Source organism: Panthera pardus, unplaced genomic scaffold, assembly GCF_024362965.1.
Source record: "Panthera pardus isolate Hobbes unplaced genomic scaffold, ASM2436296v1 HiC_scaffold_16, whole genome shotgun sequence".
Lineage (NCBI taxonomy): Eukaryota > Metazoa > Chordata > Mammalia > Carnivora > Felidae > Panthera > Panthera pardus.
In genome coordinates, this window is record NW_026526721.1 from 121,976,084 (window position 1) to 122,003,196 (window position 27,113).

General features: G+C 46.6%; 1 protein-coding gene across 2 annotated transcripts in view; it reads right to left on the reverse strand.

Annotated features, from left to right (window-relative positions):
• The window catches only part of CLSTN2 (calsyntenin 2), a 603,527-nt gene that overhangs the window by 123,800 nt on the left and 452,614 nt on the right, over window positions 1-27,113 (reverse strand). For both annotated transcript variants that reach the window (XM_019437999.2, XM_019438012.2), the window contains 3 exons: window positions 14,222-14,417; window positions 13,272-13,480; window positions 6,512-6,661 (listed from right to left, as the gene is read on the reverse strand). In XM_019437999.2, coding sequence (XP_019293544.2) covers window positions 6,512-6,661; window positions 13,272-13,480; window positions 14,222-14,417 — 555 coding nt within the window. The remainder of the gene's footprint in view (window positions 1-6,511; window positions 6,662-13,271; window positions 13,481-14,221; window positions 14,418-27,113) is intronic.

Genomic DNA, 27,113 nt, shown 5'->3' on the forward strand with positions numbered 1-27,113 from the left:
TCTTTGATTTTTTCCAGTGATTTAAGGTGCACAAACCATTTTCTGACTCACAGTAGTACAAGAACAGGTGGTCAACTAGATTTGGCTTGCGGGCTATACTTTGCTGACCACTGGGTTCATAGTGATTCTTCCAAGAGGCATTTACATTTTAAGCTGGGAGTTATCCTTTAGAACAAAAAAGTTGGTACCCGAATGGTGGCATACTGGACACACTGGCAGTACTGTGAAGGCCAGGACTGAGGGCAAGGAGCCAACCTTTCTTCTGCCATTCTGGCAATGCCCTCGTACGTCAGCCTGCATTAAGGGAAGCACCATCATGCAAGCTTCAGATGGACACAGTTTCACCTTCTGAGCCTTGCCTTTCTCTAGGCAAATGTGGGTGCCTTCTGGGCTTATCACCCTAAGATTTGAAATCAATGCCTTTCATGTAGTAAAACCTAAGCCAGCTCTTCTGTGTACTTGACCAATAATTGATCTGATTTTGGAAGGAGCAGGGTGAAGCCAGCTGACCCCTGGGGCCTAGGGTTTTTTCTCCTTGGCAGCATGATGGGCAAATGGATGGCTGCAGGGGGACAGGGACATATACCTGACAAGACTTAGCAGCAGTCAACCTCAGACGTGCTTGGCTGCCAACCTCATCCCCTTGCCTGTGGGCTCTCATGGGCTTTGACTGCAAATCTAACTTCCTTTGCTGTCCAGTACTTTGGATTGGCTTTTGAAGAAATACATGATTTTAGGTACTTTTCCAGAAGTGACCCATTTAAAAGTGTTCTCAGGACAAATCATCCTTTTCAGCTGGTTCCTGACCAGTCTCTGCATCTATGTGGTTGGCCAAGAAGTCCTTCTTTCCCCCCAGATCCCTCTCACCACACAGGGTCATGAAAGCCTCTAGGCTCCCCAGTGCTTTTGAGGTAACACAGGAAGCCCTGCCTTCGTGACCTGGTCCCCATAGGACCATCCAGCCTCCTCCCCCCATGCCCCAGCCACACCATGCTCCTTCCCACTTTCCTGACCTCTGCTCCCTAGTGTGGTAGAGAGGGGCTACCTTCCCCTGTAAGAGAACCAAACATGAAAATTACCCACTCTATGCTGAAACTATTATCCTTCAAGATTTGGCCCAGGCACATCTCCCCAGGGCCCCTGCAAGGTTAAGTGTCTCTCTTCTGTGTCCCCAAAGCCACCTCCACCAGACCTTTTGTCCTCAGTACTTCCTTGCCCTCATCTCCTTCTGCACTACGGGTCCTGGTACGTCGTGTCTGTCTCTGTATCCCTGGCCTTCAGCACACAGCGGGCCTCAGTAAAGGGTGAATGAATTCACTCGGCAATGTCTCCCCCTGAGTAGTGTGTGTGTCAACTCTCACAATGCAAATAACTAAGGGATAATTCATCTCAACCAGCAGCTTTCGTGCTGCGGTCCTTCCAACACGGAAGTCCTAGACGCACTCTGTGTGTTCATAAATCTTTCCTGTGCGACCTTCTTTCTTGTTCAGTGTGAAGGCCGTGGACCAGCTACATCCAGAAGCGCCCCAGACTGAAGAAGTCAGGATCTGCAATGTACCCTGGCTCCCAGGTGCTCCTGTGCGCATGTGGGTGCCAGAAGCCCTACTCTATCAGATACCACCTTTCTTCCTGACCAAGGCCTGATTTGTGGAATGGCAGAAACACTGAGACCATCTGATGTACCTAGGGAAATAGTCAAGCCCAAAGAGCAGAGAAAAAGTGGCTTGTTATGCGGCTGCATCTTTTTTTTCTCTCCATATGAAATAGGGCAGCTTACTGTGAAGGTGAAGGGACCAGGAATTGGGCCCGTGAGAGGAGGTCTAGGAACTGACAGTGCTGGTTGAACTGGTGGGGGCGAGGGGTGGCTGACCACCGTGGGCTTGTGCTCAGCGATGACGGGGGCAAGGAGAGAGGGGGTCCTGCGGGGGGTTGGAGTCTGGAAACTTGGTCTGGCACACGAACAATCCAGAACAATCCAGAATGGCTGCACGTCTGGGCAAGAAATGGGGAAGGGCCACCAGGGAAGTCTGCCGTGACTCTCTCCAGAGGGCAACTGTTTTGCATAAAGGGACTTGAAATACTGAACTCTGCTTCTCTACTGGCAGGAGCAGGTAACAGACACAAAATCTGACTTGCGATAATAAAAGGAAAAATACACTAAATAAGTGTTATGAAGACAATGTTTTCATCTTGCAACATAGAAAGAGATGGGCTAAGAGATTATAAAGAACAACGAAAGAAGGCATAAAGAGGGGATGTGTTTCTCCACATAACGTAACAACTAAACAAACAAACAAAACCCAAATCAGCAACCAAATTACAAATGATCCTCTAAGACACATTCTGTGGCCCCTGGAAGGAGGGGTTCACAGGAGCAGCTCCCACTGGGTCCATTGCCACTATCATCCCGATGGCCTCTGAGGGCACTATATCCTCTGTTCGCTCTGATCCATGAACAGATGTGGATTCTTCCCAAAGTCCTCAGTGTCCACATAGGCCCAGCCTTGGGCACGTGTAATGGCTTGGCAAGAGGGAAACAGACACCAAGAAGACTGCAAAAGTCTGGCATGAGAGGCAGGGCACAAGCCAGCCTTTAGGCTTCTGTAGGCTACTGCAGGGGCACCTTTTTTCCTGCTTCTTAATAGAATCTTCTACCTCCATGAGTAAGGGGTACTATAGGGATACATGAGGTCTCCAAGCTCGGGACAAAACATGGAGATTTTGTTCTTTATTCCACTCGCACAGGTCTAGTTGGTCCTTGGAGGACCAACTTCTTCTCTGGGCAGCTGAGAATGGGAGTGGCATTCCCTTGGGTAAAGCTCCACCTACCCCCATAGAGTGAGCTGACCCCTACTACCTATTTAGAATCTCAGAAGAGAATCTCAGAATCCCAGCAGAGAGGATAGAACTCATACTGGTTCTGGGAAGACAAGACGCAGCCATAGAAAAAAGATGGAGAACGGAAAACCATAGCCCGAGCAGACAATGTCTTGGTCAAGGTGTATAAGGCAGGTGGCAGAAGAGTCAGGGTCTGCGATGTCCTTGTGCACAGCTGGGTAGGGCCAGCAGCATGCTGGGAAAGCTGCAGCCCCACACTCCTGGAAGGGGTTGTTGTGATGGAAAACTGGGGCCATGTCCTGGGGCACCGCGGGAGTCTGAGAGCAGTCCCTCATTGGCCTGGGAAGGAAGGGAAGGCTCCAGCTGTGAGCAGGGTCCCTTACTCCTTCAGGACAGCTTCTGGGAGAAGCTGATGGTGCTGACTGGGAGTGCTCCTGGGAGACAGGAGGTTCCTGAGCATGATGGATTGCTTTCACTGGGCTGCAGCCCGCTCCTGCCTGGAGGAAAATGACTAAAAACAGGTACAAGAATTTGAACTGCCAAACTGTGTTTGCTTGGTGACTCTTGTTGTTTGTGGGAAATCAGCTCAGGGAAGAGCCTCTGTTCTCCTGGGTAATCACCCCTGGCACATACCCGCAGACCTCTCACTCACGGCTGGCTCTGAGGGGCTTGGGTTCATTGCAGCTCCTGACCCCGGCATTCAAAACCTTGACTGCCAGCCATACCCTACCCTTGACCTCTCCAATCTTGCTTCCCACCTCCCCACAGTCCCAACCACCTATGCAAGCCAGATTGGCTTCCTTACACTATTCACTGGTGCCCTGAAAGGCCTCCCCTCTCTGTGCTCCTCTCCCATTCTATACAGGGCCGGCTTCACCCCACACCCACTTTAAGAAGAGCCAGCCCTTTCCCCTAGGGACCTGACAACCCCTCAAGTGAGGGGCAGCCTGCTTACCCCGTGGTTAAAAAAAGAAAACCTGTAAACATTGGCTTACTCCAGTTTGCTCTGCAAAGCTGGGAGAGGGGAGTAGACTGGTCCCACCACTAGGGGCCAGTGGTGGTAGGTATACTCTTCACTGGAGAAAGGGCTATCCAGCTACAAGGCAGCAGCCCTGACCTGGCATAGAAGAGAGGATCGGCCCCAAGGTGGGTCAGCTGGAGGTGAGGGCTGCCCAAGTGGAGGAATAAAGTGGACCAGCCTTCCGGAAGGAGAGAAGATTGCTCTCCAGGTCTGGGGGCTGGGATGGGAGTAGCCGGAAAGAAGTCTGAGCACTGCTAACACACATCGGAGAAGCTGGGTGACCTGCTATGATCTGAGAACCTACTGGGATGACGGCTGGGGAGAGAGACCTAGTGGCTTTTACCGGAGCTAAGCTGGAGGGAGGAGGGACACGGTGCAGAATCCAGTGTCAGCTTCTGCCACCAAAGGCTGGCTAACATGGGCAGAGAAGCCACCGTAAGGTAGTTGAGTCTGAGGTTACACATGCTTAAATGGCTTTGCCGGACACAGTGAAGGGATGCAGGGAGTCGCTGTGTCCCTGTTTCCTTTATTCCACAGAAAGGTACATTTCCGTGTACCATCCATTCATCCGTGCAGCACTGGCCAACCACCTGCCTTGTGCCCGGCCCTGTGCTGAGCACCGGAGACACAGCGAATGGGCGTGACCTCTGCCTCCAGGAGCTCACAGTCTGGCTACAAATAGCATTGGGCACTAGCAGGATAGGCGTCCCACACATTCTGCACACACGGAGCCCAACATTATTAACATGATTTTCTGTGCATACGTTTAACACTGAAGCAAGTACAAATGCTTTTAGGAAATGGCATTTAAATATAGGTACAAAAATGTAATCCCAAATCTGTAGGTGTCTCATTTGTCAAAGACACAAAACATTGGGATCTTTTTCCAGATACCGCTTTGTGTTTTACTCTCCCCACTGAAAATCCCATTATGAGCGTGTTCCCTGCTTAGAAAGCTTTTATATTCTTTCCAGGCTTTCTTTTCAAAAGCTAGACTTTCACTGGGTTACTCCTTATACGTTAAAATAAAACAAGCTGAGTTCTTCTTTACTCAAATAGCTTTTCATTCATTCATTCATTCGATGGCTGTTTCTTGAGCACCTATCATTGGGGTCAGATATGTGCTAAGTCTGAGAAATTCAGTGGTGAACAAGAGAGACAGAATCCTGCCCTCAGGTCCCTTAGGGTTTAGTGAATTATACCAACCAGAGCCCAGGCTCCCTGAGGTTGGTGACACATAGTTTCCCACTCTGGCTTGTTCCTTTTTCTCTGTCTTTTGCTTGATCCAAAATAGGTGGATCTACTTTGTTCTTTCTGTAGCATCTGTCTTACCCGTGACTCCTCTATTGGCATTTCATCTTCTCTACTTTGTTTAAAGGCAAACGACTCTGGCTCTCTCCAGAGGTGGGTTTAATTACCGCCTCCCATTTTTTTCTAGTTGAAAGAGTAAAGGAGATAAAGTTGCACAGGGGAGGAGCCTTTTGAGAGCTGTCTTCTGAGGGGAGTGACCCCAGATGGGTCCTCAGGGGTCCTTGCAGTGTACCATGAGAATGATTGCTTGACTAATAGGCGCCCGTTCAAAGTCTGACCAGTGACCTCTATGGTATCGTGGCATCAGTCTGTCCGATAGAAATACGGATGATTACCATAGCTAATGACATCCTCTCAAGCGGAATTTAAGAATGAAATATACGGAGAGGAAGAGAAAGAGTGAGAGAAACAGGTAGAATATAACAGGGGCTCTGAAGCTTAAAGACACGTGGAGAAAACAGTAGACAAAAGCCGCAAAGCAGGACTCCAAGAAGTACCCAAAGTTATGAATGAGTGGTACCTGTAGCAGCAACAGCACAGGAAGCAGAAACAGAAGCCAGTGACCAACCAAAATGGTGGCCCAGAGATACGTCCAGCATCCCTGCCCGGCCACTGGAATATTGGTGCCACCACTAGAGGTATTGTTATTCTATAAGCCATCCAATTCTCGGCGAGCTCCATCTATGCACATGGCCTTGCGTTCCTTACTTCCCTTGAGGTCAGTGATAAACCTCTGTCATCTAAGGGTAACCTGAACCTTTGCTCCATCTTTGCATACCCAAACAGCTAAACTGGGGCAAAAATCCACCTATATCTAAGGCCATTGTTTCTCCATTCCCGGAGCCAACACTTGAGAAACTCCTTAATCTAGAGGCTAGATTCTGGGACTCCAACCTCTGCTTGTGTACCTACCTTCTGTGCTAGCCCAAAGAACATGACAACCTTCCCCAGGTACTGAGTGATGATTCAAACTTGACACACACTGGCTCAACTCACTCCCTTAGATAAAGCGAATAGGCTTGCTGGCACTTTCTCCCGAACACGGTGGTATAATTACTATCGATTCAAAAGTGTCATGAGATTTTAGAAAGGGTGAGCTGGACAAACAGGGCACACGATATGAGACAAGTTGCCTTGGACATTCTCAACTGTAAAATGAGGATAATAGATCACCCAGGAGTTGTAAGAATAAACAAGCTACTTTATTTCTTGCAGCAGAGTGACTGCATGTAAGAAATTCCTCTAGTTATAGGTTGTATTGGCTTTCAGGATAGGTCTAGCACCTTCTCTGCACCAGGCCAAGCTGCCTCCGCTCAACAGCATCAACAAGAGATGGCCCACCTTGCCAGCCAGGCTTGCAAACTGGCTTCACGTCCACCTGCACCAGCGTGTCCTGAGCGGCGGGCTTCTGTCCACAGTCGTAGGCGGTCACCAGGATCTCGTACTGGCGTTGCTTGTCATAGCTCAGCTTCTCGGTATTTCTGATGTTGCCTGAGGATGCAGGGATATTCAAAATGGTTTGGGATCAAGTTAACCACACTGCCGTTCTTTAAAATCCCTTCTCTACTCCGCTAACCTTCACTGGCATGGAATGACCCCTTTCCTTGCTTGTGCGTTGGTGGCAGATTGCCAGGAACCACTGGCTGGAGCCACCTCAGCTGTGGGAAAGGACTACTAGGAGATTCCAAGCACATATCTGGAACCCAACTGGTGGATTCGTTAGTCATGGGTTGTCAGAAAAGTCCCTCCTAGAGTGTGCCCGTGTGCTTGTGTCCCTGATGATGTAGGGCACCAAGGCTCATCTGCCATGAAATCTCTGGGAAAAAGATGGGATTCAGAAATGTCCTGGCACATATTTTTTAACATCTGGGCTCGTCGCCAGAAATGTTCACTGCCTCTTCTCACATTATTTTGCTACCAAATAGGAAGTAAAATCAATAAGAAAACGTGTGACCTCTCTTCTGAAAGCTACACAGAATAACAGATTCCTTGCCCTGGTGGCAAAGACATTTCTCTTCTCCAAAAGAGACCACACCATTTTTCTGGGCCATGTGTGTGTGTTTGCTCCTGTGGGTTTGGTATTATAATTCAGAAATAAATATTTGATAATTAATGAGCAAAATTCTAATTGATTATTTTTGCTGAAATACAGTTTTGCTTCTAAGGGATGAATAAAAGCCCAGTGTGCATTGAACACTTCTCAATTTTGGATTCCGAGAGAGTGAAGTCTTCCTTTGTGAAGAAGAATTTCATTCTTGCTTTTTTTTCTGATAGTGGAGCTGACAGCAAATTAGAACTCCAGTGTTATCATTATCCTTTAGCAGAAGTGAAATTAAGAAAATGGAAACTTAGGGGCACCTGGGTGGCTCAGTCGGTTAAGCGTCCGACTTCAGCTCAGGTCATGATCTCACAGTCCGTGAGTTCGAGCCCCACGTCAGGCTCTGTGCTGACAGCTCAGAGCCTGGACCCTGCTTCAGATTCTGTGTCTCTCTCTCTCTGCCCCTCCCCTGCTCATGCTCTGTCTCAAAAATAAATTAAAAAAAAAAGAAAGAAAATGGAAACTTAAAAACAAACCAATGTGCTAATGGCTGACTCAGGTATATTTTTATATTTCATCAAAACTAAGGGAAAAATTCCTAATGAGCTTTCTTCCATTTCAACTGATGTCTATGGCTCATGTGAGTGGAGGCAACAGGGACTACATGAATCAGCCTCTGGGGAATTACGAAAGTCACATGTTTTAAAGATCCGAAGAGCTGGTGCACTCATCACCTAATACCAGTGAAACGGTCCTCAGTACCAGGCCCTGAGCAGGGCTTCTCCTGTGAGAGTCCAGCGTCTGAGACACTGGACCAAGAACTAGGATCTTTTATTCCACCGCCAGCTCCAGACCGTTTCTAAAAATGTACCCGCAGCCACTGATTTGAAGTAAAATTTAGTTTAACAAAGCCGTTCAAAAATCTCTGAATAAAAATGGGTTTGATATATTTTTGGCCTCGTGCCTGGTGTTCAGAATCCCTCTCACTACCCCCCCCCCCCCACCTTTTGGCTTCAGTCTCAGCTTAGGGCCCCCCAGGACTGGGGCGGCTAGGTGTTGGGTTGGTGATGTTCCCTGTGGGCTCTGTTAGCAAACTAGCTTGTGGCTATAGTGCTCACGGGGGAGGATTTCTTGCAGGTGGAAGCATTGCAAAATAACCGCAAGAACGATGTTGCAGCAGCATCAAATTGAATTTTGAACAAAAAAGTTTTAACCTTCCTTTTCCTTATGGTTAAATGGCTCTCAAAAGATACGCCTCTCGGAAGAGGAAGGCTCAGGGTTTACAAGCCGTGTGACATTAAGCAGACCAAACGCTATTGACCGTGGTAGACAAATAAACACACAGGCGGCAATCCCTGGCCCAGTCTGCGGCAACCGCACATCCTAGCGAGTCCTAATGAAACTGTCTGAGAAACAAATGTATTTTCTCCGCTACCGCCGGCCTCACACATGGGAGAATGGGTTTCAGAGCCCGGAATTTGAAGCCTTAGGTCAAAAATGAGTGTATAATGTGGTGACCAATTGTGTTGGGGAGGGTCCTATGTGGATAAGACACATACTTAAAAATTTTTGGAAGCTCAAAAAGTCACTCATTTTGCTTCTGTTACAATTGTATTCTTCTTTCCATATTTGAATGATTTCTCCCAGCAGTGCCTAAGAAGGAGACCTGAGTTCCTAGCTAGCCCAGGTGACTAGGGGTTCCTGGGCCCATTTCTCTGCTCCAAATGAACCTGGGGAAGCTAATTCTCAAAGAACAGTTAGTATGTACCATGCATATTAGTGAAGGTGTTCTTTTTTTTTCAAACTGAGGCTGGTGGAGGTGCCAGGAGCCAAGCACACTGGCCTGCAGCCTCCTTTCAGTGGAATTTAAATCACAATAGCCCCTGGGGCACCTGGGTGGCTCAGTCAGTTAAGCATCTCACTTTGGCTCAGGTCATGATCTCAAGGTTCATGGGTTCCAGCCCTGCATCAGGCTCTGTGTGGACAGCTGAGAGCCTGCAGCCTGCTTTGGATTCTGTGTCTCCCTCTCTCTCTGCCCCTCCCCTGCTCATCCTCTCTCTGTCTCTTTCCCCAAAATAAGCAAATAAACATTTAAAAAATCGGAATGACCCTTTTGGAAAGTTATACAGGCCAGTCACTTTGCAATTGTTCATACCTTTGGGGCATGCAATTCCACAGCTAAGAAATTGATTCCGGGAAAATGATAAAAATTACACATACAGGTGCAAATATGTTCATCTAAGCATTATTTCCCACAGTGAAAAATAATAAACTGGATGTCTGATAGTAAGGCAAGAGCTAGGTAAAAGAGTCTGTGCACCAGATAGAATGTTTTTAGCGCTGAACGTGGTAATTATGAAGCATTTTTAAGGGTGGAAAAAATCCATACTATCGAATGTTAAGTGAACACAGCAGGGTAAAGAAAAACAAGGCGAGTGTAACCTTACTTTTGCTAGAAAAAACCCCACACAAAAAGTACTGGTAGAACATCAATAATGGCTATCTTTAGTGGGATTACAGGTGATTTATTTCCTTCTTGTACTTTTCTATGCTTTCCGAATTTCCTGCACAAGGGGCAAGCGTGACTTTTCTATTCAGATGGAAAAGAAATGTTTGCATTTACTTTCAAATAAGCCGACTGTAGGGCACACTTGGCCTAGAGGAGGCGGAGTCTCCTGACTCACCAGGGCAGCCCTGTTGCCCAGGAGAGGCTGCCTGGGGACCGACCACGGAACTGCTGGAAAAGGAGAAAAGTCTGCCAAGTGGTGTCGTGTCGTGGAGACCCCTGCTTCTCCTTCTGGCCATTCCCAAGTGTGGCTGAGAGCGTGGTTTGTGCAGACATGCTGGCGAGCCCCCTCTTGGCAATGCACCCAGCCTCTCACACGGGCATGGCATTGAGCACGGGATTTAATTCCCATTTTACCGGGGAGGATCTGAGGCAAGGGTTAAGTAACTTATCAAAGATCTCTCTCTCTGTCTCTCTCTGTCTCTCTCTGTCTCTCTCTGTCTCTCTCTGTCTCTCTCTCCCCCCCTCCCCACACACACACTCACACATGTAATGGATGTAGGACTAAGATGCAACTTTGTAGTTTTGAACTTAAATACCATAGCCAAGCATTCCTGTCAAATATCACTGAGGAGTGTGATCACATGACTGGTGGAAAGGCAGAGAGGCCCATGCTCAGGTGATCTGGGCTCCAGTCCCAACTCTGCCACCGGGGTCACAGGTGCTGTTATGCAAGCTCTTAATACTTTAGGACTCAGTTTTTCCATCTGTTCAACGGAAATAAGGATTTGGTCCCTACTGACCTCAAAGAGACCAGCCAAGTGCCAGGAGATGGGAAACAAGAAGCCATCGGAAGTGGATCCAGAACTTCCTAAGAGGGAGTGGTGACTCAGTTACCTGCTTATAATTTCAGCCTGGAAATCTATGGGGTGTGGGGGTGGGGTGGGTAGTGAAGAAGCTTTATGTCCCAACCACCCAGGTAAACATCTAATAATCATGGCACCATGAATGGAGCATTCCCTAGGTGCCAGGTACCCTGTGAACATCACCCCTAGGGCACAGCCTCCCTGAGGCCTCACAACCCCACAAGGGGGCAGGGATGGTTCCCGCCATGATTTCATGGGGAAGGAATTCAAGGTGGGGAGGCCAAAGACCTCTAGTAGAAAAAGGCTGAGTTTTGGGTTAAGACAGCCCAGGCTGAATCCATGGAATGTCTTCGATCTTCGCTGCTGCCCCGTTCCCCTTCCTTCACCAACAAGCAAAGAGCTTGGCAAGTTGGAGGAGCCAGGACCCATCTACCTGCCGTCATGCGGTTTCAATGAGTGGACCCTGAACTCAGCAGTACTTTCTCTGATGTTCATACAAAGAACTCCTTCAAGGAGACGGGAAGGTCGCTGGGAGAAATGATGGATAAGGGCCAATTGGGAAACTCATTAGAATGGGGAGCTGCCGCTTCTGTGTCTGTCCCTGGGTCCTGCCTTCATTACTTGGAGAACCGCTTTTGTAAACCTCGCTGTCGGGGGCCCACACTCCCTGGGAGTGCCCACTCTCCTCTTCATCTTCTGTTGTAAACCAACGTTGGAGGCAGAGGCTTGGCAAAAGACCGTTACTCACTTTTAATGAGACAGCTAGGGAAATAAATTGGCATATGTTAGCGAAATGGCTCATCAAGGTGAGTAATTATCTTCATGACTGGGGCAGTTTACCCTCAGATGAAAGGATTTGCATCTCCACTCTCATTGGGCTGTGGCTTTCCAGAACTAAGGCAGGAAGTCAAGTGGAGCCTGACCACTCATCACAGATATCTCCGCTTGTCTGGTCACGCTCTTCACCAAGGACTCATCGCCCCCCAAGTTCCAAAGCTTTTGTGGACAGAGACCACGCAGCTGATCATAGGGGAACAGAAAAATACAAACCAATTGTTGTATATTTCATAGGGTGGTGTGTGCATGTGCGTGTATTTGATGTGTGTGAGACATACGTCTGTGTGGTAGGGACAAGTCAGCCGCCTCACAGGGCTTGTAGGAAAAGCCATCAGGAAATAGTTCTGACAGACCCTACTAATTGAAATTACCTACTTCTTAGTCCTGAACCAATCTTTAACTCAAGTCCAGTATTTTCTCTTTTACTTTCTTGTGCACTGAGGCACTGATCTTGTGTTCCACACAGTGAGCATCTCGCAATGTGCTGGTTTCTAACATTCCCACGTGGTTTATCATTTTATAAGGAAACTGCCTTATCTTTGTCTGTTATAAGAATGCTGATTTCATCTCCCAAGGCAGATCACAAACCACTGGAGATCAGGGATGAGGGTGTCTTGTTGGCTCCCATCCGCTGTGGAACCTGCTGCAGTTCTCAGGATGCAGAAGACCAGGTCCCAGGACATGTTTCTCCCCCATCTCAATGTCAAGGAGCACGGGAAGCACTGAATACTGGCAAGCAGGTCACTGATGGTACTTCCCTCTAGGTGTCGGCTACCGGGAGGCTCACAGTTAATCCACTGCCTAATTCTGGCTCACGGCATGCTTTATGCACCAATCTCACCCTTGGTGCCACCTGACTTTCTAGTTTTCATTTCGACTTTCTTTCCATTGGATGGTAAGCTCCACTGGATGGCAGGCCCGAGTCAGTTTTGAGTTCGACTCCCACTTCATTCCCAGTTCCCAGCTCTATGCCTGGCACTCAGGAAATAATTCACAGGGTAGAGGAACTTCAGGTTTTGTAACTTTTGCATCTTTGTGCAGTACTCTATGATCCTATTCGAAACAGAGTGGGGATAATATACCTATAAGCACACACTCATGCTATCAAATAATACACTTGGCAAATAATTATCATCTGATTAACATGGAGTTATTGAAAATTGCATTTAATGTGGGCGGAGTTGACTGGGCCTCTGGCTGAGGTGTTTACACTACAAGTGTTTTGCGAATGGTGATGGGGAAATGCACAAAGGGCTTTATAGGACTGTTTTCAGTTCGGTAAATTCAGTTTGGGATTGGGGTGTGGTGGGAGGTTTCATTCTTTCATTGTTGTCACTATAGTAGAAATTCTCAAAGGACATTGGCAAGAATATAAAAGATTCTTAAATGAATCTAAGCTCAGAAGGTGTTTCCAAAAATCTCCATCTTCTCTTTTAGCATTTTTTTCTTTTTTCCTGGGAACAGGAAGCAGACGGCTGGGGTGGGGGGTAGTGCCACAACTTATGGTGCAGGAAAGGGACTCAGGTATGGTTGAGTTGACGGAATGGAAAATTCTACCAGAAAGCCATCCTGTCTTAAATATCCAGATGTGTGGCATTATGAGTTCTAGGGGCTGTACTCACTGAGCAGGTTTCTGAGGTATCTGGGGGGTATCTTCGACCTGGCTGTGCTAATAATCTAAGGACATCCACTCTAGTGCAGGGCTGAGTTCTGGGTTACAGAGCCTAGGTCACGGACGGCAAGGGAGTCATTACCTGCCATGGATGTTCAGAGCCCTCACTTGGCCTTCAGAGAGAGGGTGGTGGACTTGTTTCCCTGCCCTTCCCCCCAGGGGGGCCCTCTCAGGACACTCACCATTTCTGTCAATGGCAAAAGGCACGTCAGTTGTGACGATCTCATAGTTGCAAATCTGGCTGTACTGAGGGGAGCAGTCCTCGTCCACGGCCTCCACCTGTAGGATGCTGTCATAGATCTTGCCCTCTGTCACCACCGCCTTGTAGGCTGGCTCTTTGAAGGTGGGAGCAAACTCATTGACGTCCTTCACCTGGATATGGACCACGGCCCTGGGACCACACACCAGAAGGAAGAGATGGCAGTAAAGGGAGAATGACACTGCCCTCCCATACCTCCCGTGGGCACTGACTCTGGTCGGTCCCAGGGCCGAAGGAGCAGAGAAACCACAGCCAGTCAGGATGGTTGCTGTCTGAGTGTTCTGTCCACCCTCCCACAGGAGACGCTTCTACCTGTCAATGCCCTGCTTTGGAGATGAATCCGCCCCTTCTCTGGCCTTCCCTGTTACCCAGCTTTAAGCAATGATTCCTTCTAGACTGCCTCCCCTTTCCTTTATCTATTCCTCTTCCTCTGTTCATTCACTCTTCCTTTCAGAAAGAATTTAACCACTCTCTGAGTTAGGTTCAGAATCAAACTCCAAATGGGAGAGAGCTACAACCCAAACTAAAAAGTGCCAGGACAGAGATATGCGTGTGGCATGGCAGAAACCCAGAACAAGGTCCCAACCAGCTCCGCAGGGATGGGCTGGCTCAGGGAAGGTTTCCCGGAAGAAGTGACACTTGAACACAGTCCTGATGGCAGAAGGGGAATATTTTCAAGGGAGGCACAGGGGCAGAGTATTGCAGGTAGAGGACTCCGCCTGTGCTGATGCCTGCAGGGGCCCGGGGAGCTGGCGGAAGAGCCATGGTATGACCGCTGGGTATACAGACCTGAAGAGCAGGGTGTGGTCCCGAAGGGTGGGAGGGAAGTGGGGTGGGGGGTAGGGGTGCAGGGATCCCTCTCTGGCCACTCACTTGTGCGACTTCTTCCAGGCCGTCTCCCGGGGCCCTGCACCACAGTCGTAGGCCTGGATGATGAACGTGTACTCTTTCTGCAGCTCACAGTCGATGGGACTCTTGGCGCGCAGCCGGCCCTCTCCCGACGTCTTGTTGAGCACCACGGCCTCAAAGGGCAGCTCCTGGCCGTGGATCTTGAACGCGCAAATTTCCCCTGCAGAAGGATGGAAGACAGTGAATGGGGATCCTGAGAATTGCCAGACGGAAGACAGAGCTTCTCTTGGGCCAGATTTGCAAACCCAAAACCTCCAGGCCATTTCCTCCAGACAAAGAATTGTCACCCTGGAAAAAGAGGCCTCCAGAGACCCAGATCAACATGCTCATTTCATGGATGGTAAAATTGAAGCGTTTCACACACGGAAATGTCACCCATCAAGTGTATCCGGCAGAAAGGAGGGGAGTCACGGTTGCGGGGGTGGGGGGGGGGGGCTGGTGACTGTCCTAGTTTGCTGCTTTCCCGCTTGCCCTCGCCTGGTGTGAGAACAAGGATTTTGCCCACAGCCTAGAGATAAATGGCTGTAGAGGAAAGAGAAAAAGGCCAAAGCTTGCATAATTGTTTGTCCCTTGAACCACCAGCGTGAGCATTGCTGGGGAACTCTGAAAATACAGACTCCCAGGCCTGACCTGGACTCCTGAATCAGATTACAGGCTGTTGTGTTTTGTTTTTTTTTAAACCAGGTTCCCTGGTGAGGTATTTGTCTGCTCACTAAATGTGAGCAGCTCTGCTCTGTCCTTTCCTCCTGGCTTAAACGCCCCATGGTGCTGCAGCCAGCTTCCCACCCCTCCAGCCTCCATTAAGTCTCTCCACCCACCACTTCCCTGGCGGGAGAGGGGCACCAATCAGGTGCAATTTTCTCTCAAAACAGCAGGCGTGAGTCTGAGTTCCAGAAGCCCCGTGGAGCCTGAAAAGCTAACTTCTTAAAGAGCTGAACATGTTGTGAAATTAATGCATTTCTCCCCCTCAGCTGGGTTAATGTGTATTATAACTATTTCTCTGCATTAAAATTATGAGGCCATGAAAACATCTTCTTTTTCTCAATTGATGGATATTTATTTCTTGAACCCCGACTGCAAGTAAGCCGTGTAGTAAGTGCCTTGTGAAATACTGAAAACTTGAGACACATTCTCTTCCTGACTTGTCAGGGAGACAGTGTGTAGATGTCCAGAAATACCACTCATGGTGCAAGGGAGGGGGGGTGGTAAACATCACACGACACGGGCAGCAAAGAATTCATCTCTAGGCTGCTGGGGGTAAAACACAGACTTGGAACCTCCCACAGACTTGGAGGCTTTGAGTCACGTTCTAGGTTTTCCACTTTGACTCACTGCTGTAGTTGAATTATGATGACTGTGGGTCTCAGTTGTGTCACCTAGAAAATGGCCCGGGAGATGGTGTTGGAGGAGGGCATCTACTCTGATGCGTCCCAACACTGTTGGCACCGGGGTGAGGTGCCTAGTGTGCACAATTTAAGGGGGTCCTCATTCTGGAGGCAATCAGGTGTTTTCTTGCCTCTAGTCCAGGCCCTGGCCAGCTGTTCCAGAGAGGAACAGTCTCCTGATGCTGTGGGGAGAAGGGGTAACATGACTGCACGCCTGCTCTGTACCTAGTGCCGAGCTCCGGATCTCCACCTGGGTGACCTTATTCAATCTTCATAGCAAACCTGGAGGCAGGTGCTTTATGCCGATATGTCAAATTAAGAACAAGGAGGAGGAGGAGTTAGAGGAGGAGAAAGAGGAAGAGGAGGAGGAGGAAGAGAATCAGAATCAGAGAGGTTATTACTTGCTCCAGGTCACAGAGCTGAAGACAGTGTAAACCCCAGGTATGGCTGGCTGACCCCTGAGCCGGGCCCTTTCTCCTCCACCGCACCACTCATAAGCAGCCCCGTAATTTCAAGGGCACTGCACTGAGGATTGCTTCTGATAGCATTCTATATTCCCATTCAGGTCTCACTCTGGAGAGAAATCCCCCATTTTACATATAGGAAGCATGCCCTGATCTCTTACTAACAATGTTTTCTGAGATGGTCAATCAATACCAATCTTACCTGTAGGCTTTTATTTTTTATTATTTCATCGATCCTCAATTTCATTATGAGCACTCCATTTTCACTACACCCCCTCCTGGCCATTTCTCAGATGTAGGTGTGGAATCATGGACAAGACAGACAGGTTGCAGACTGGGCCCCACCAAGAGGGCCGATTCGCACTCTGTCACTGTTGTTCAGGGTCGGGGGTGACACTGTACTGCCTCTTGGACAGGGTTAAACCTGCAGCCCTCAGGGCGGAAGGGTAGGTTTCATCTGGTTCTCGAGTTTAATTTCTGCTTTGAGTTGGCTGTTGTTGAATGCATGAACTTCTGAAGTGCCTGCCTTATGATTCCCAAGATCAAGGCCAACGTGGGAATATTACCAGCGAATGTGCCCAACCTGGCTCTGGGGCAGTCTCTGGAGTGCCCAACCACTGCATGATTATAGGACCAATCAGACCATTTTTCTTTGAAGAGTCGAGTTAAACTGAAAATAAATGAGGGTCATTTTCTGTTGGAAACATTTGATCACAACTAAAATGGTTCTCAAGACTCAGAAATCCTTAACAAGAGGGAAGGAGAGGACAGAGGAAAAGGAGACACAGGGGAGGGAGAGACATAGGAAGCTTCGGGGCCACACATTTCATCCAAGTCCAGCTCAGTTCAGGTCAATGGACCAGAACTTTCGGAGAGCCAAGCAAGCACCAGGAACTTGCCTGTGGCACCAGAGACACAAAGGAAAGCACTTGGATCCCTTATAACACAAGGACGGCCAATCCTTGAGCACTCATTACCCAGAGGAGACAGCAAGGAAACAAGGGTATGCGATGCTCACATATTTCTCACCAGCTCAGTATGAGACAAGATTTAGCCTCTTTCGAACAGAAGCTAGAATTTATGCAGCCCTCATCCCACCTCTTCATCTGATACTTGTGCTCCTGTTGCAAAAACACGCATTCAGTTTTTTATCCATTCATTCACCTTGTAGGTATTGATTAGGGACTACGTGCCCAGCACTGGTGAAACTTGGATGAGCAAAACCAAACCCAGTCCTAGCATATATGCTGCTGGCAGTTCAGCGGGGGGGACAATAAGCAATCCGATGATGACATCCCTAAATAAAGAACAGTGATCATGATGCGTGATTGAAGGAGAGCTCCATGGTACTAAGACAGTTCTGACTGTCTGCCGGGCAGGGAGCACTACCTAAGGATGTGACAGCTGAGCTGAGATCCCAGGAGGAGAAGGAGGGACATGCAGAGGCCAGGAGGGAGGAAACTGAGTTTCAGGCAGAGGGGCAGATGCCCTGGGGGCCCTTCAGCGGGAAAGGACATCTTGAGGCCACCAGGCCTGCAGGGGCCAGGGTGGCAGGAGCACAGGCACTGGGGCAGGGCCAGCTTCACGGGCATGTGACCTGAGAGCCACATGGCACTCCATGCTTAAGAGGACCCTGAGCTTGGTTTAAACCTCTGTTGTTGCCATCTTGAATTCTTAATCATTTTATCTTTGAACTTGTGTTTTGTACCTGAAGTCTGATGGGACAATGCAGCAAGTCCGGGAGCAGAGGAGACAATGATCCATTGTTCGGTCTGCCCCATTTACTTCTAGCGCTCAGGATACCCAGTGAGCACAGAAACTCAGTGCCCTTACACTGTGTGGGAGTTCAGCGGACGCAGTGTGAAGGTAAGCGTATGGTGTCTAGGACTGAGAAAGCAGGCAGCGGACAATCCCGAGAGGTACCTTTCCTGTTCGAACCAAAATTGATTTGAATGCAGAAGGCAGGCAGGGATGTTTTAAGAAACATGTCCAACCAAAGAACTCTGTCTTGTCTTTTCCTACTCATGGTACTTCCCTGTAGTAGTCAAACACTTAGGCTGAAGACGGCAGAGAGGAGGAAAGCTAGGACACCCTGCAGTTCCTTTTGTTTGGGGCTGCCCTTCCTACCAGTAAACCGAGGGTAGAGAGCGTGGATAAAATGTGTGCACATCAAGAAGCAAAATAAACACAGTTGAGCGCCGTTTGTGTTTGTGTGGCATTTACAATGCTCTGGTAAAGAATTGAATACATAGGCATACGTGAGCTATGAAATGTGAATTCTGTAATTTTCGGAGACTCTGCACAGCAGTTAACTGCTCTTATATTTGCATTTGAAACTGGCATTGCATAGTATATAGATGAATGGTAAAATTCATGCCCATAATTTAGCATTCTAATCTGTCTTTACTTACAACGGCGTCGAGTAGCAAATTAAGAGACCACAAATTGAGAGAGGATCTGTAGAAGGAAGGTCCCGGGATGGAGCGTGAAGGCGGAAGGATATTTAAAACTGCGGGCTCGGGTGCTGGTATGTTACTCACTGGGCTGCCTCCATCTTTTGTGAGGTCTACCACTGGAATGTGTTATTACTAATAAAGAACTGCAGTCGGGGAGGGGGGCAATGTGCATAAAGGGTCTGTAATGGTGACGATAAGTGGGGGTGTCCATGTAAACATGTCACTTCTAAAATGTGGCTTTCTAATATGCTTTCATGGGTAGGAGAGTAGCGCAGTGATGGATACGCACGCCAGCCAGCAGTGGGCGCTGTGGGGAAGTGAGGCCGGCAGCACTAGGCTGCTAGGCCTCTGGGTGTGACCCGCCCTGACTGTGGCCCCAGGACGCTGAACTCGACTTCCCCAAAGGCCCCCTTGAAAGGCCAGGCCGGAAGATGGGCCCCTGCAGGGCGGGGGGGGGGGGGGGGGGGGGGGCACGAGGCTCTCACCCCTCCGCACCCCTGTCTGCCTCACAGGTACCTTCTCCTCCTATAGTGCACCCTCGCAACACCTAGGCAGACACTGCTGGAGCTGCTGCTCAAGTCCTCCCGTAAGAGTCTGGGGCAAATGAATGAAATTGACGCATGAATGGGGGAATGAAACAGATTTTTAGAATATATTTTGATCCTAACCTTGAATACCCTTGAACAGCAGGTTGTGTTGATTCCATTTTTCAGATGCGGAAACTGAGTCTCAGAGAGATCAACTAGTTCACCCAAAGCCACTGTGATAGTAAGGACCAGATCAAGGACGGATTTAGACCCTCTGATTCTAACTCCAGCACCTTCTTTGTTCTTTCTTGTTGCCTATCACTGGGCCAGTGTGACATTCTAGGATACCGGTTCTCCAAGTGCGATCTGTGGACCCCTGGGATCCCCGATACCCCTTCCGCCGGGTCCACAAAGTCAAAATTAGCTCTCTACTGACATTCATGCATTATTTGACTTTTTCACTATGGTGATAACTTGTACTGATGGTACAAAAGCAACAGTGAACAAACGTGCTGTGCCTTAAGTAGACCTGGCTGAGTTCTTTACCACATAGAGTTGGAGTAAAAAAAGTAAAAAAAAAAAAAAAAAAAAAAAAAAAAAGCCAATTTCACCTAAGAATGACTTGAGGGGCACCCGAGGGGCTCATTGGGTTAAGCATCTGACTCTTGATTTTGGCTCAGGTCATGATCTGACTTCGTGAGATGGAACCCAGTATCGGGATCTGCACTGACACAGAGGAGCCTGCATAGGATTCTCTCTCTCTCTCTCTCTCTCTCTCTCTCTCTCTCTCCCTCTCTCTCTCAAAATAACAAACTTTTTTTTGGAAAAAAACACAATGACTTGAATAATGCAGTAAATATTATTGATTTAGTTAAATCTCAGTTCTTGAGTACACATCTTTTTAATATTCTGTGGAACAAAATGGAAAGTATACGTAAAGGACCTTGCACAGCAAAGTATGCTCTAAGAAAAGCATTTGTGTGAGTTGAGTGGGAGCTGAACTAGGACCTTTTTTCATGGAATGCCTTTTTGACTTGGAAGAATAATTGTTAGACAAACTATGTTTATTCAAATTGGAGGGTGTGGCGGACATTGTTTTAAAAGTGAGCCTGTCACTCCAAAGAAAAGAACTGGTAGGATTTGTCACCAGTGACAAAATGAGAGCTTTTAATTTGGAAAACTTGTGTCTGCCACATTAAGTTTTAACCATTTACCAATATATTAATATTTTTCTGATGAGATGGTTAGTGGTATTAATGAGGGTGACTGTGTGATATTGTAGAATGAAATACATCGGGTTTTGAAAGATCTACTTGCCAGTGAATCACTGTCTTCCAAACGATCAGTGTGTAGTATTGCACAGTCGTGTTATGGGTAAAACAGCCATTCAAAGAGCGAGTGCAGGGGTGCCCGGGTGGCTCAGTCGGTTAAGCGTCTGACTTCAGCTCAGGTCACCATCTCTCGGTCCGTGAGTTTGAGCCTCGCGTCAGGCTCTGGGCTGATGGCTCAGAGCCTGGAGCCTGCTTCCGATTCTGTGTCTCCCTCTCTCTCTGCCCCTCCCCCATTCATGCTCTGTCTCTCTCTGTCTCAAAAATAAACGTTGAAAAAAAAAATTTAAAAAGAGCGAGTGCATTTTAATGTAGTGGTCAGTATACGGTAAGTTCCTTGATGCGATTTCAGATTCCTTATTATAACGAACCTTTAAGAAACTATTACTTACGAAGTTCTGGTGTTGTATCCGAGAAGAATATCTACAATTATCCGAAAAGATTTTTAAAATTTCCTCCCTTTTCCAGCTACATACCTGGGCGAGGCTATATTTTTTTCTGCTTGCATACTTCACCTAAACAAATGTATTTCAGCAGACTGAAGGCAAGTGCAGATACGAGGATCTCGCTGTCTTCCAGTAGGCTACACATTGAAGAGATTGCAAAAAATGTAAACAACAATACCACTCTTCTCACTAACTTATTTTGTTTTGGAAAATATAGTCAAACTATGTTATTTATGTTAACATGTAATGAATTTATTATTGTTATTTTTAAGTGAATTAATAGATAAGGACTTGGAAGTTTCTCAGTTTTAATTTCTTATATAGTAAATATTAATAGACACAAACCCACAAGACAAAAGCTGTTGGGGGTCCTTAATATTGTTTAAGAGTGTAAAGGGGTCCCGAGACCAGAAAGCTTGAGAATTACCGTTCTTATAATTTACCAACTACGCTTTCCACCCAGATCATGATTCCATATCCTGTTCCTGATGCTTAAAAACACAACCTGTCACCTCTCAGAGAACTCAGAATCTCAGAGCAACACAACGTGCTTTGTATCTTGCAATCAAAGGTTTTGTAGAGGGTGCAGCTAGGCAGAACTTGATGGCTCTTGGAGCCAAAGACACTGGACTCGAACCCTACCTGTCTGGTTAACCACCTGTGTGACTCTGAGCAAGTCACCGACCTCTCTGTGCCTGTTTCTTCATCTATAAAATGAGACGATATTAGTAATAGTCACCTCAGCAATTTTGGTTGTTGGGTGGATTAAATGAGTTAATACATACAAAACACTTAATAGTGCCTGATATGAAGTTAAGTACTACATACGTGTTAACCCTTATCACTGCCATTATACTGAAGAAAAATCACACACTTCTGGCAAATTCCCTGTTCATGTTTGAGAGCTGAAGGGGCTGAATGTGGAGATCATTTCATCAGCAGAAATATTTTGAATCATTCAAGAACAGTCTGCTCCTTGAAATACCTGGCACCTGTCAGCCACAGCTTACACACACCTGCTTTCCTGAACATCCCTGGTCAATGACTATATCCTGTGTCCCCAAAGTCTCATCCAGGCCCTGTACTGCTTCACAGGGAGAGTTTGTGAGGTAGGTTGGCTTTGTCTGTCTGATTTTGCTTGTCTCGGTGGCTGGAGGTTGTTAATGGCCTTTATTGTGCAAGAGTCAAAGGTGCTAAATAGTCAGCTCTGAGAACCATGTTACCCAAAATGGCTATGGTGCCCCCCTTGAGAAACACTGTACCCCAAGCATGTAGCCAGTTTTCTGTTGGAGCTAACGCCAGCTCAGTTTCATGGCTCCAGACCTGTGGAAAATGATAGACCTTGTAAAGGCTTCTTCTCCAGAGTGGTGAGGTGCCTCCAGATGGGGATGATGCCATCTGCTTTCCGCGGCAGGCTGTGGCCTCCAGCAGGCACACGGCAGGCAGTGAACCCTGACCACGCTGCCAGAGGGCTGGGAGGGTGTGCTTTTGAAAGTGTACCCTACACCTCTAGCTGGAGCCATCTGCAGTGACTTTAAGTATAATAAAATGGGAAAGGACAAATGCCAATCACATCAAGAGGCCATCACGTCCAGAATATCCGATCAGGACTGAATTCAGAGATAAATCTATACTTTAAAAAAGAAAGGGGTGATTTTAAGCCCTCTTGCTCCAGATGAAAACTTAAAATATCCCCAAGTAGAAAGTTAAAGGGGAAGGTTCAATGGATCGTCACTTCTGCTGGTCCTTCGTGCGTCTGGGTGGCGGGAAGATGGCCTTGTTTGGGGTCCCCGGCTCTGTTCTTCTCAGCTGTGTGACCTTGGCTGGTTCCTAAATCCCTCTTCATATAACTGAGGATGAACCATGCCTAATCCTGAAAGTGCCAAGAGGCTGCCACGACACACTAAACGTGAAAGCACCGTGCGAAGTATAAAGGTCTACCTGCTTTGTCTTATTGCGATAATAATAAATCCTGCTTCCAGCCTGCAAGTAGCTAAATGCATATTGGCAGCGTACCTTATTTCTCTGAGACACCAAAGTCAGGGGGAGGGGAGGCGTCACCATTTATAGCTTTCTGTCTACTTAGTATTGAGCAAAAGAAAACATACTCTTTTATTTAAAAAGCCATCTTCCTACATTCCAAGATCAAAATTCCCTTTCCTTTTGGAAGATTTAACACTAGTTATTGCATTGCTGAGAAACCAATGAAGACAACACATTTTTCCTTATTTGGCAACGTCTCTTGAACAAACAAATGCTATAACAACCAATCTATATGCTGAGAGACATGAAGAAGTCCCCCTGGCTCAGCTCGTCACAATGAGGTCAAGTAGGACTTAAAGAGATGTCAGACGGTCATTTGCTCCGCCTGGTGCCCAGTGGTCTGGCGTTGAAGGACTCCAGGTACAAAAATGTGCTCTATTCGTCATTCACTCAGCAACTTCCCTAGGCATACATAATATAGTTAAAAGCAGCTGAGTGAATAATAATTTATAAAATTCACTGCAGCTCACATTTATTGAGCATTTACAATGGACCAGGCTCTTACTCCGGCCTACAGTGAAACCAACCTGCATCTTTTGCAGTGCTGACCTACCTGGCCAGGGGCTAGAGATCCGGATGAATCAGAGACTAGCTCTGTGTTCACAGACGGGAGAAGGGGGCAGATGACTAAAGAATTAAGCACAATGAAGTACTCAAAGGCTGCAACAGGTGTCTGTTCTGAGTGTGGGGAGAACACAAAGCACGATGGCCAGTCAATCTCACCTTTACATGCTTCTAGACACAGTTGTGTGCCACCACGGAGCCACCACAGAAGAGTGTTATGGCTGCCAAGGGGAAAGAATATCAGCCTTAACAGCGCCGGTGGGACAGGACCCTGCCTGTGGACCCCGTCATGTCTTCCTCTTGATAATGGCATTTCTGTGCCTTCATTCCTAGCAGAAGGCTAGTACAGGTCATTGCCTGGCCTATGAGATGGCTCTTTCCTAGTCCTGTCGTTCGCTGTGCCCTTGCCGGTGGGAGCCACACCCTTGCTCTCCTGCTGACCTCGCTGGTTGATCCCAAGGTGTCCACAGTTCTGGTCAGGTGTTGCCACATGGCAGGATGAGGGAGGGAACCAGGAAACCACACTGACTAGGATAGTGACTGAGTTCATAATGACTGAATTAAAAAAAAAATAATGTTTATTTATTTTTGAGAAAGAGATAGAGTGCCAGGAAGGGAGGGGCAGAGAGAGAGGGAATCCGAAGCAGTCTCCAAGCTCTGAGCTGTCAGCACGGAGCCCAATGTGGGGCTTGAACCCATGAACCGTGAGACCACCACCTGAGCCAAAGTTGGACGCTCACCTGCCTGAGTCACCCAGGCACCCCATAATGGCTGAATTTTTAATGTTTGGCAAGAATGTGTTAAAACTCTGTGTCTCAAAAATTACTGACCTGAATGCAATTACCACATGGGAACACACACCTTTCTCACCGCCAAACAGGAACAGGGGACTGTCAAATAAGGGTAGAGAATCTTATTTAAAAATGAAGGGCTCTTGTTTGCCCACAGCTGTTAGGTGCAGTTCAGTCAGATTCACTCCATGATCATTATCTGGAATCTACTTCAACTAACCCCTACTTGTCCTTTAGGGGAAGTAATGGATGTTGAAGTGCCTGGAGAGTGAAAAATGTCCTATGCAAATGTCATGGCCCTTTAGCACTCTACAATTATCTCCATCAACAAAGTTTTTGTAAGCATCTACCTCCTGCAGGGAGGGAATCTTAGGAGATACTGAGGTCCCCAGAATTAGGGCCAGGGCTTACAACTTCAGAAAGAGGAGCTATCCATAGGACCAAATAATTCTTTTCTTTTCCTTTTTAAATTTTTTAATGTATATTTATTTTTGAGAGACAGAGAGATAGCACGAGTGGGGGAGGCCCAGAGAGAGAGGGAGACACAGAATCCAAAGCAGGCTCCAGGCTTTGAGCTGTCGGCACAGAGCCCAACGTGAGGCTGGAACCCATGACTGTGAGATCATGACCTGAGTGAAGTTGGGTGCTTAACCGACTAAGCCACCCAGGCGCCCCTGTTTTCTTTTACTTAATCGAAGTATAGTTAACATACAGTGTTATATTAGTTTCAGGCATACACTATAATGATTCAACAAATCTATACATTGCTGTGGTCTCACCATGATGTGTACATTTGATACCCTTTACTATTGTACACATTCTCCCACCCACTTCCCCTCTGGTAACCACCAGTGTGTTTTCTGTATTTATGAGTCTGGCTTTATTTTTTTTTTTTTTTTTTGTCTCTTTTTTTTTTTTTCGCTTTTTGTTTCTTAAATTCCACATATGTATGAAATCATATGGTATTTGTCTTTTTCTGACTGACTTATTTCACTTAGCATTATACCCTCCAGATCCACCCATGTTGTTGCAAATGGCAAGATTTCATTCTTCTTTATGGCTGAGTAATATTCCAATATATATTCTATTATCTATCTATCTAGATACAGATAGCACATTTTCTCTATCCATTCATCTATTCATGGACACTTAGGTTGCTTTCGTATCTTGGCTATTATAAATAATGCTGCTATAAACATAGGGGTGCATATATTTTTATCAATTAGTATTTTTCTTTTCTTTGGGTAAATATCCAGTAGTAGAATTACTGGATCATGGGGTAATTCTGATTTTAATTTTTTGAGGAACCTCCAAGCTGCTCTCCACAGTGGCTGCACCAATTCTGCAGTTCCACTAACAGCGCAGGAAGGTTCCTTTCTCTGCACATCTTTGCCAACACTTGTTATTTCTTGTGTTTTTTATTTTAGCCATTCTGACAGGTGTAAGGTGATATCCCACTGTCGTTTTGATTTGCACTTCTCTGATGAGGAGTGATGTTGAGCATCTCTTCATGTGTTTGTTGGCCATCTGGATATCTTCTTTAGAAAAATGTCTATTTAGGTTTCCTGCCCATTTTTAATCAGATTATTATTATTATTGGTGTTGAGTTGTATAAATTCTTATTTATTTTGGATGCCAACCCTTTATGAGATATATCATTTGAAATTATCTTCTCCCATTAAGTTGCTTTTTTGTTTTGTTGATGGTTTCCTTTACTGTGCAGAAGATTTTCATTTTGGTGTAGTCTCAATAATTTAATTTTGCTTTTGTTTCCCTTGCCTAAGGAGACATTTCTAGAACAATGTTTCTATGGTCCATGTCAAAGAAATGTTTTCTCCTTTGAGTTTTATGGTTTCGGGTCTCATATTTATGTCTTTAATTCATTTTGAGTTTATTTTTGTGCGTGGTATGAGAAAGTGGTCCAGTTTCATTCTTCTGCAAGTAGCTGTCTGGTTTTCCCAGGACCATTTATCAAAGAGACTGTCTTTTCCCCACCGTATATTCTAGCATACTTTGTCATTGATTAATTCACCATATAAGTATGTGTTTATTTCTGGGTTTTCTATCCTGTTCTATTAATCTATATGCCTATTTTTGTGCCAGTACCATACTGCTTTGATTACTACAGCTCGAATCTGTAGCATATCTTGAAATCTGGGATTGTGAGGACCAAATAATTAATGAGTGCTAATGAGTTCTCAAGATAAAACAATGGAACATTACAAACTCCTCAATTAACCAGGAGAATACCTGAAGACTAATATTTAAATAGAATTGGTACAAATCATACTGACAGGTAAAACCTTTAAATGTCTTCCGGTCTCCTTTTTCTCAGTGTCCAAGCAGGGTCTTAACATACGGTCTCAACACTGAACAAGTCAGAAGTTCTAGTCCATACAAACCTGAAGGTTTTGTTTGCCTCCACCCAGTTTTTTTCTCCACCTGATTTTCTTTAATTAATTTTTCTCATCTACAGTGTCTCTAGGAATTTGGATAGACATGGGATGTAGGTTTCCCTTTGAAGGATGCCTTGTGACTACTCTGCACTTTTCAGGGCAGAAGCCACAAGCCACCATATGGCTTTTGAACACTTGCTATGTGGCTAGTGTGACAGAGGAACTGGATTTGAATTTTATTTCATTTTTGTCATTTTTGAATTGCTCATTTAAGAATAGTTGCTCAATTCAGTTACTGGAAAACTTTTAAGTATGTCTGGGTATGTGAATCAATTTTTTGCAACTATAAATTATACAAAATCTACAGACAGATCAAGTATTTCCAATGAAAATTTAGAGTCCAAATTGAGATGTCTCGTAAGTGGAAAATACACATCAGATTTGAAAAACTTGTTT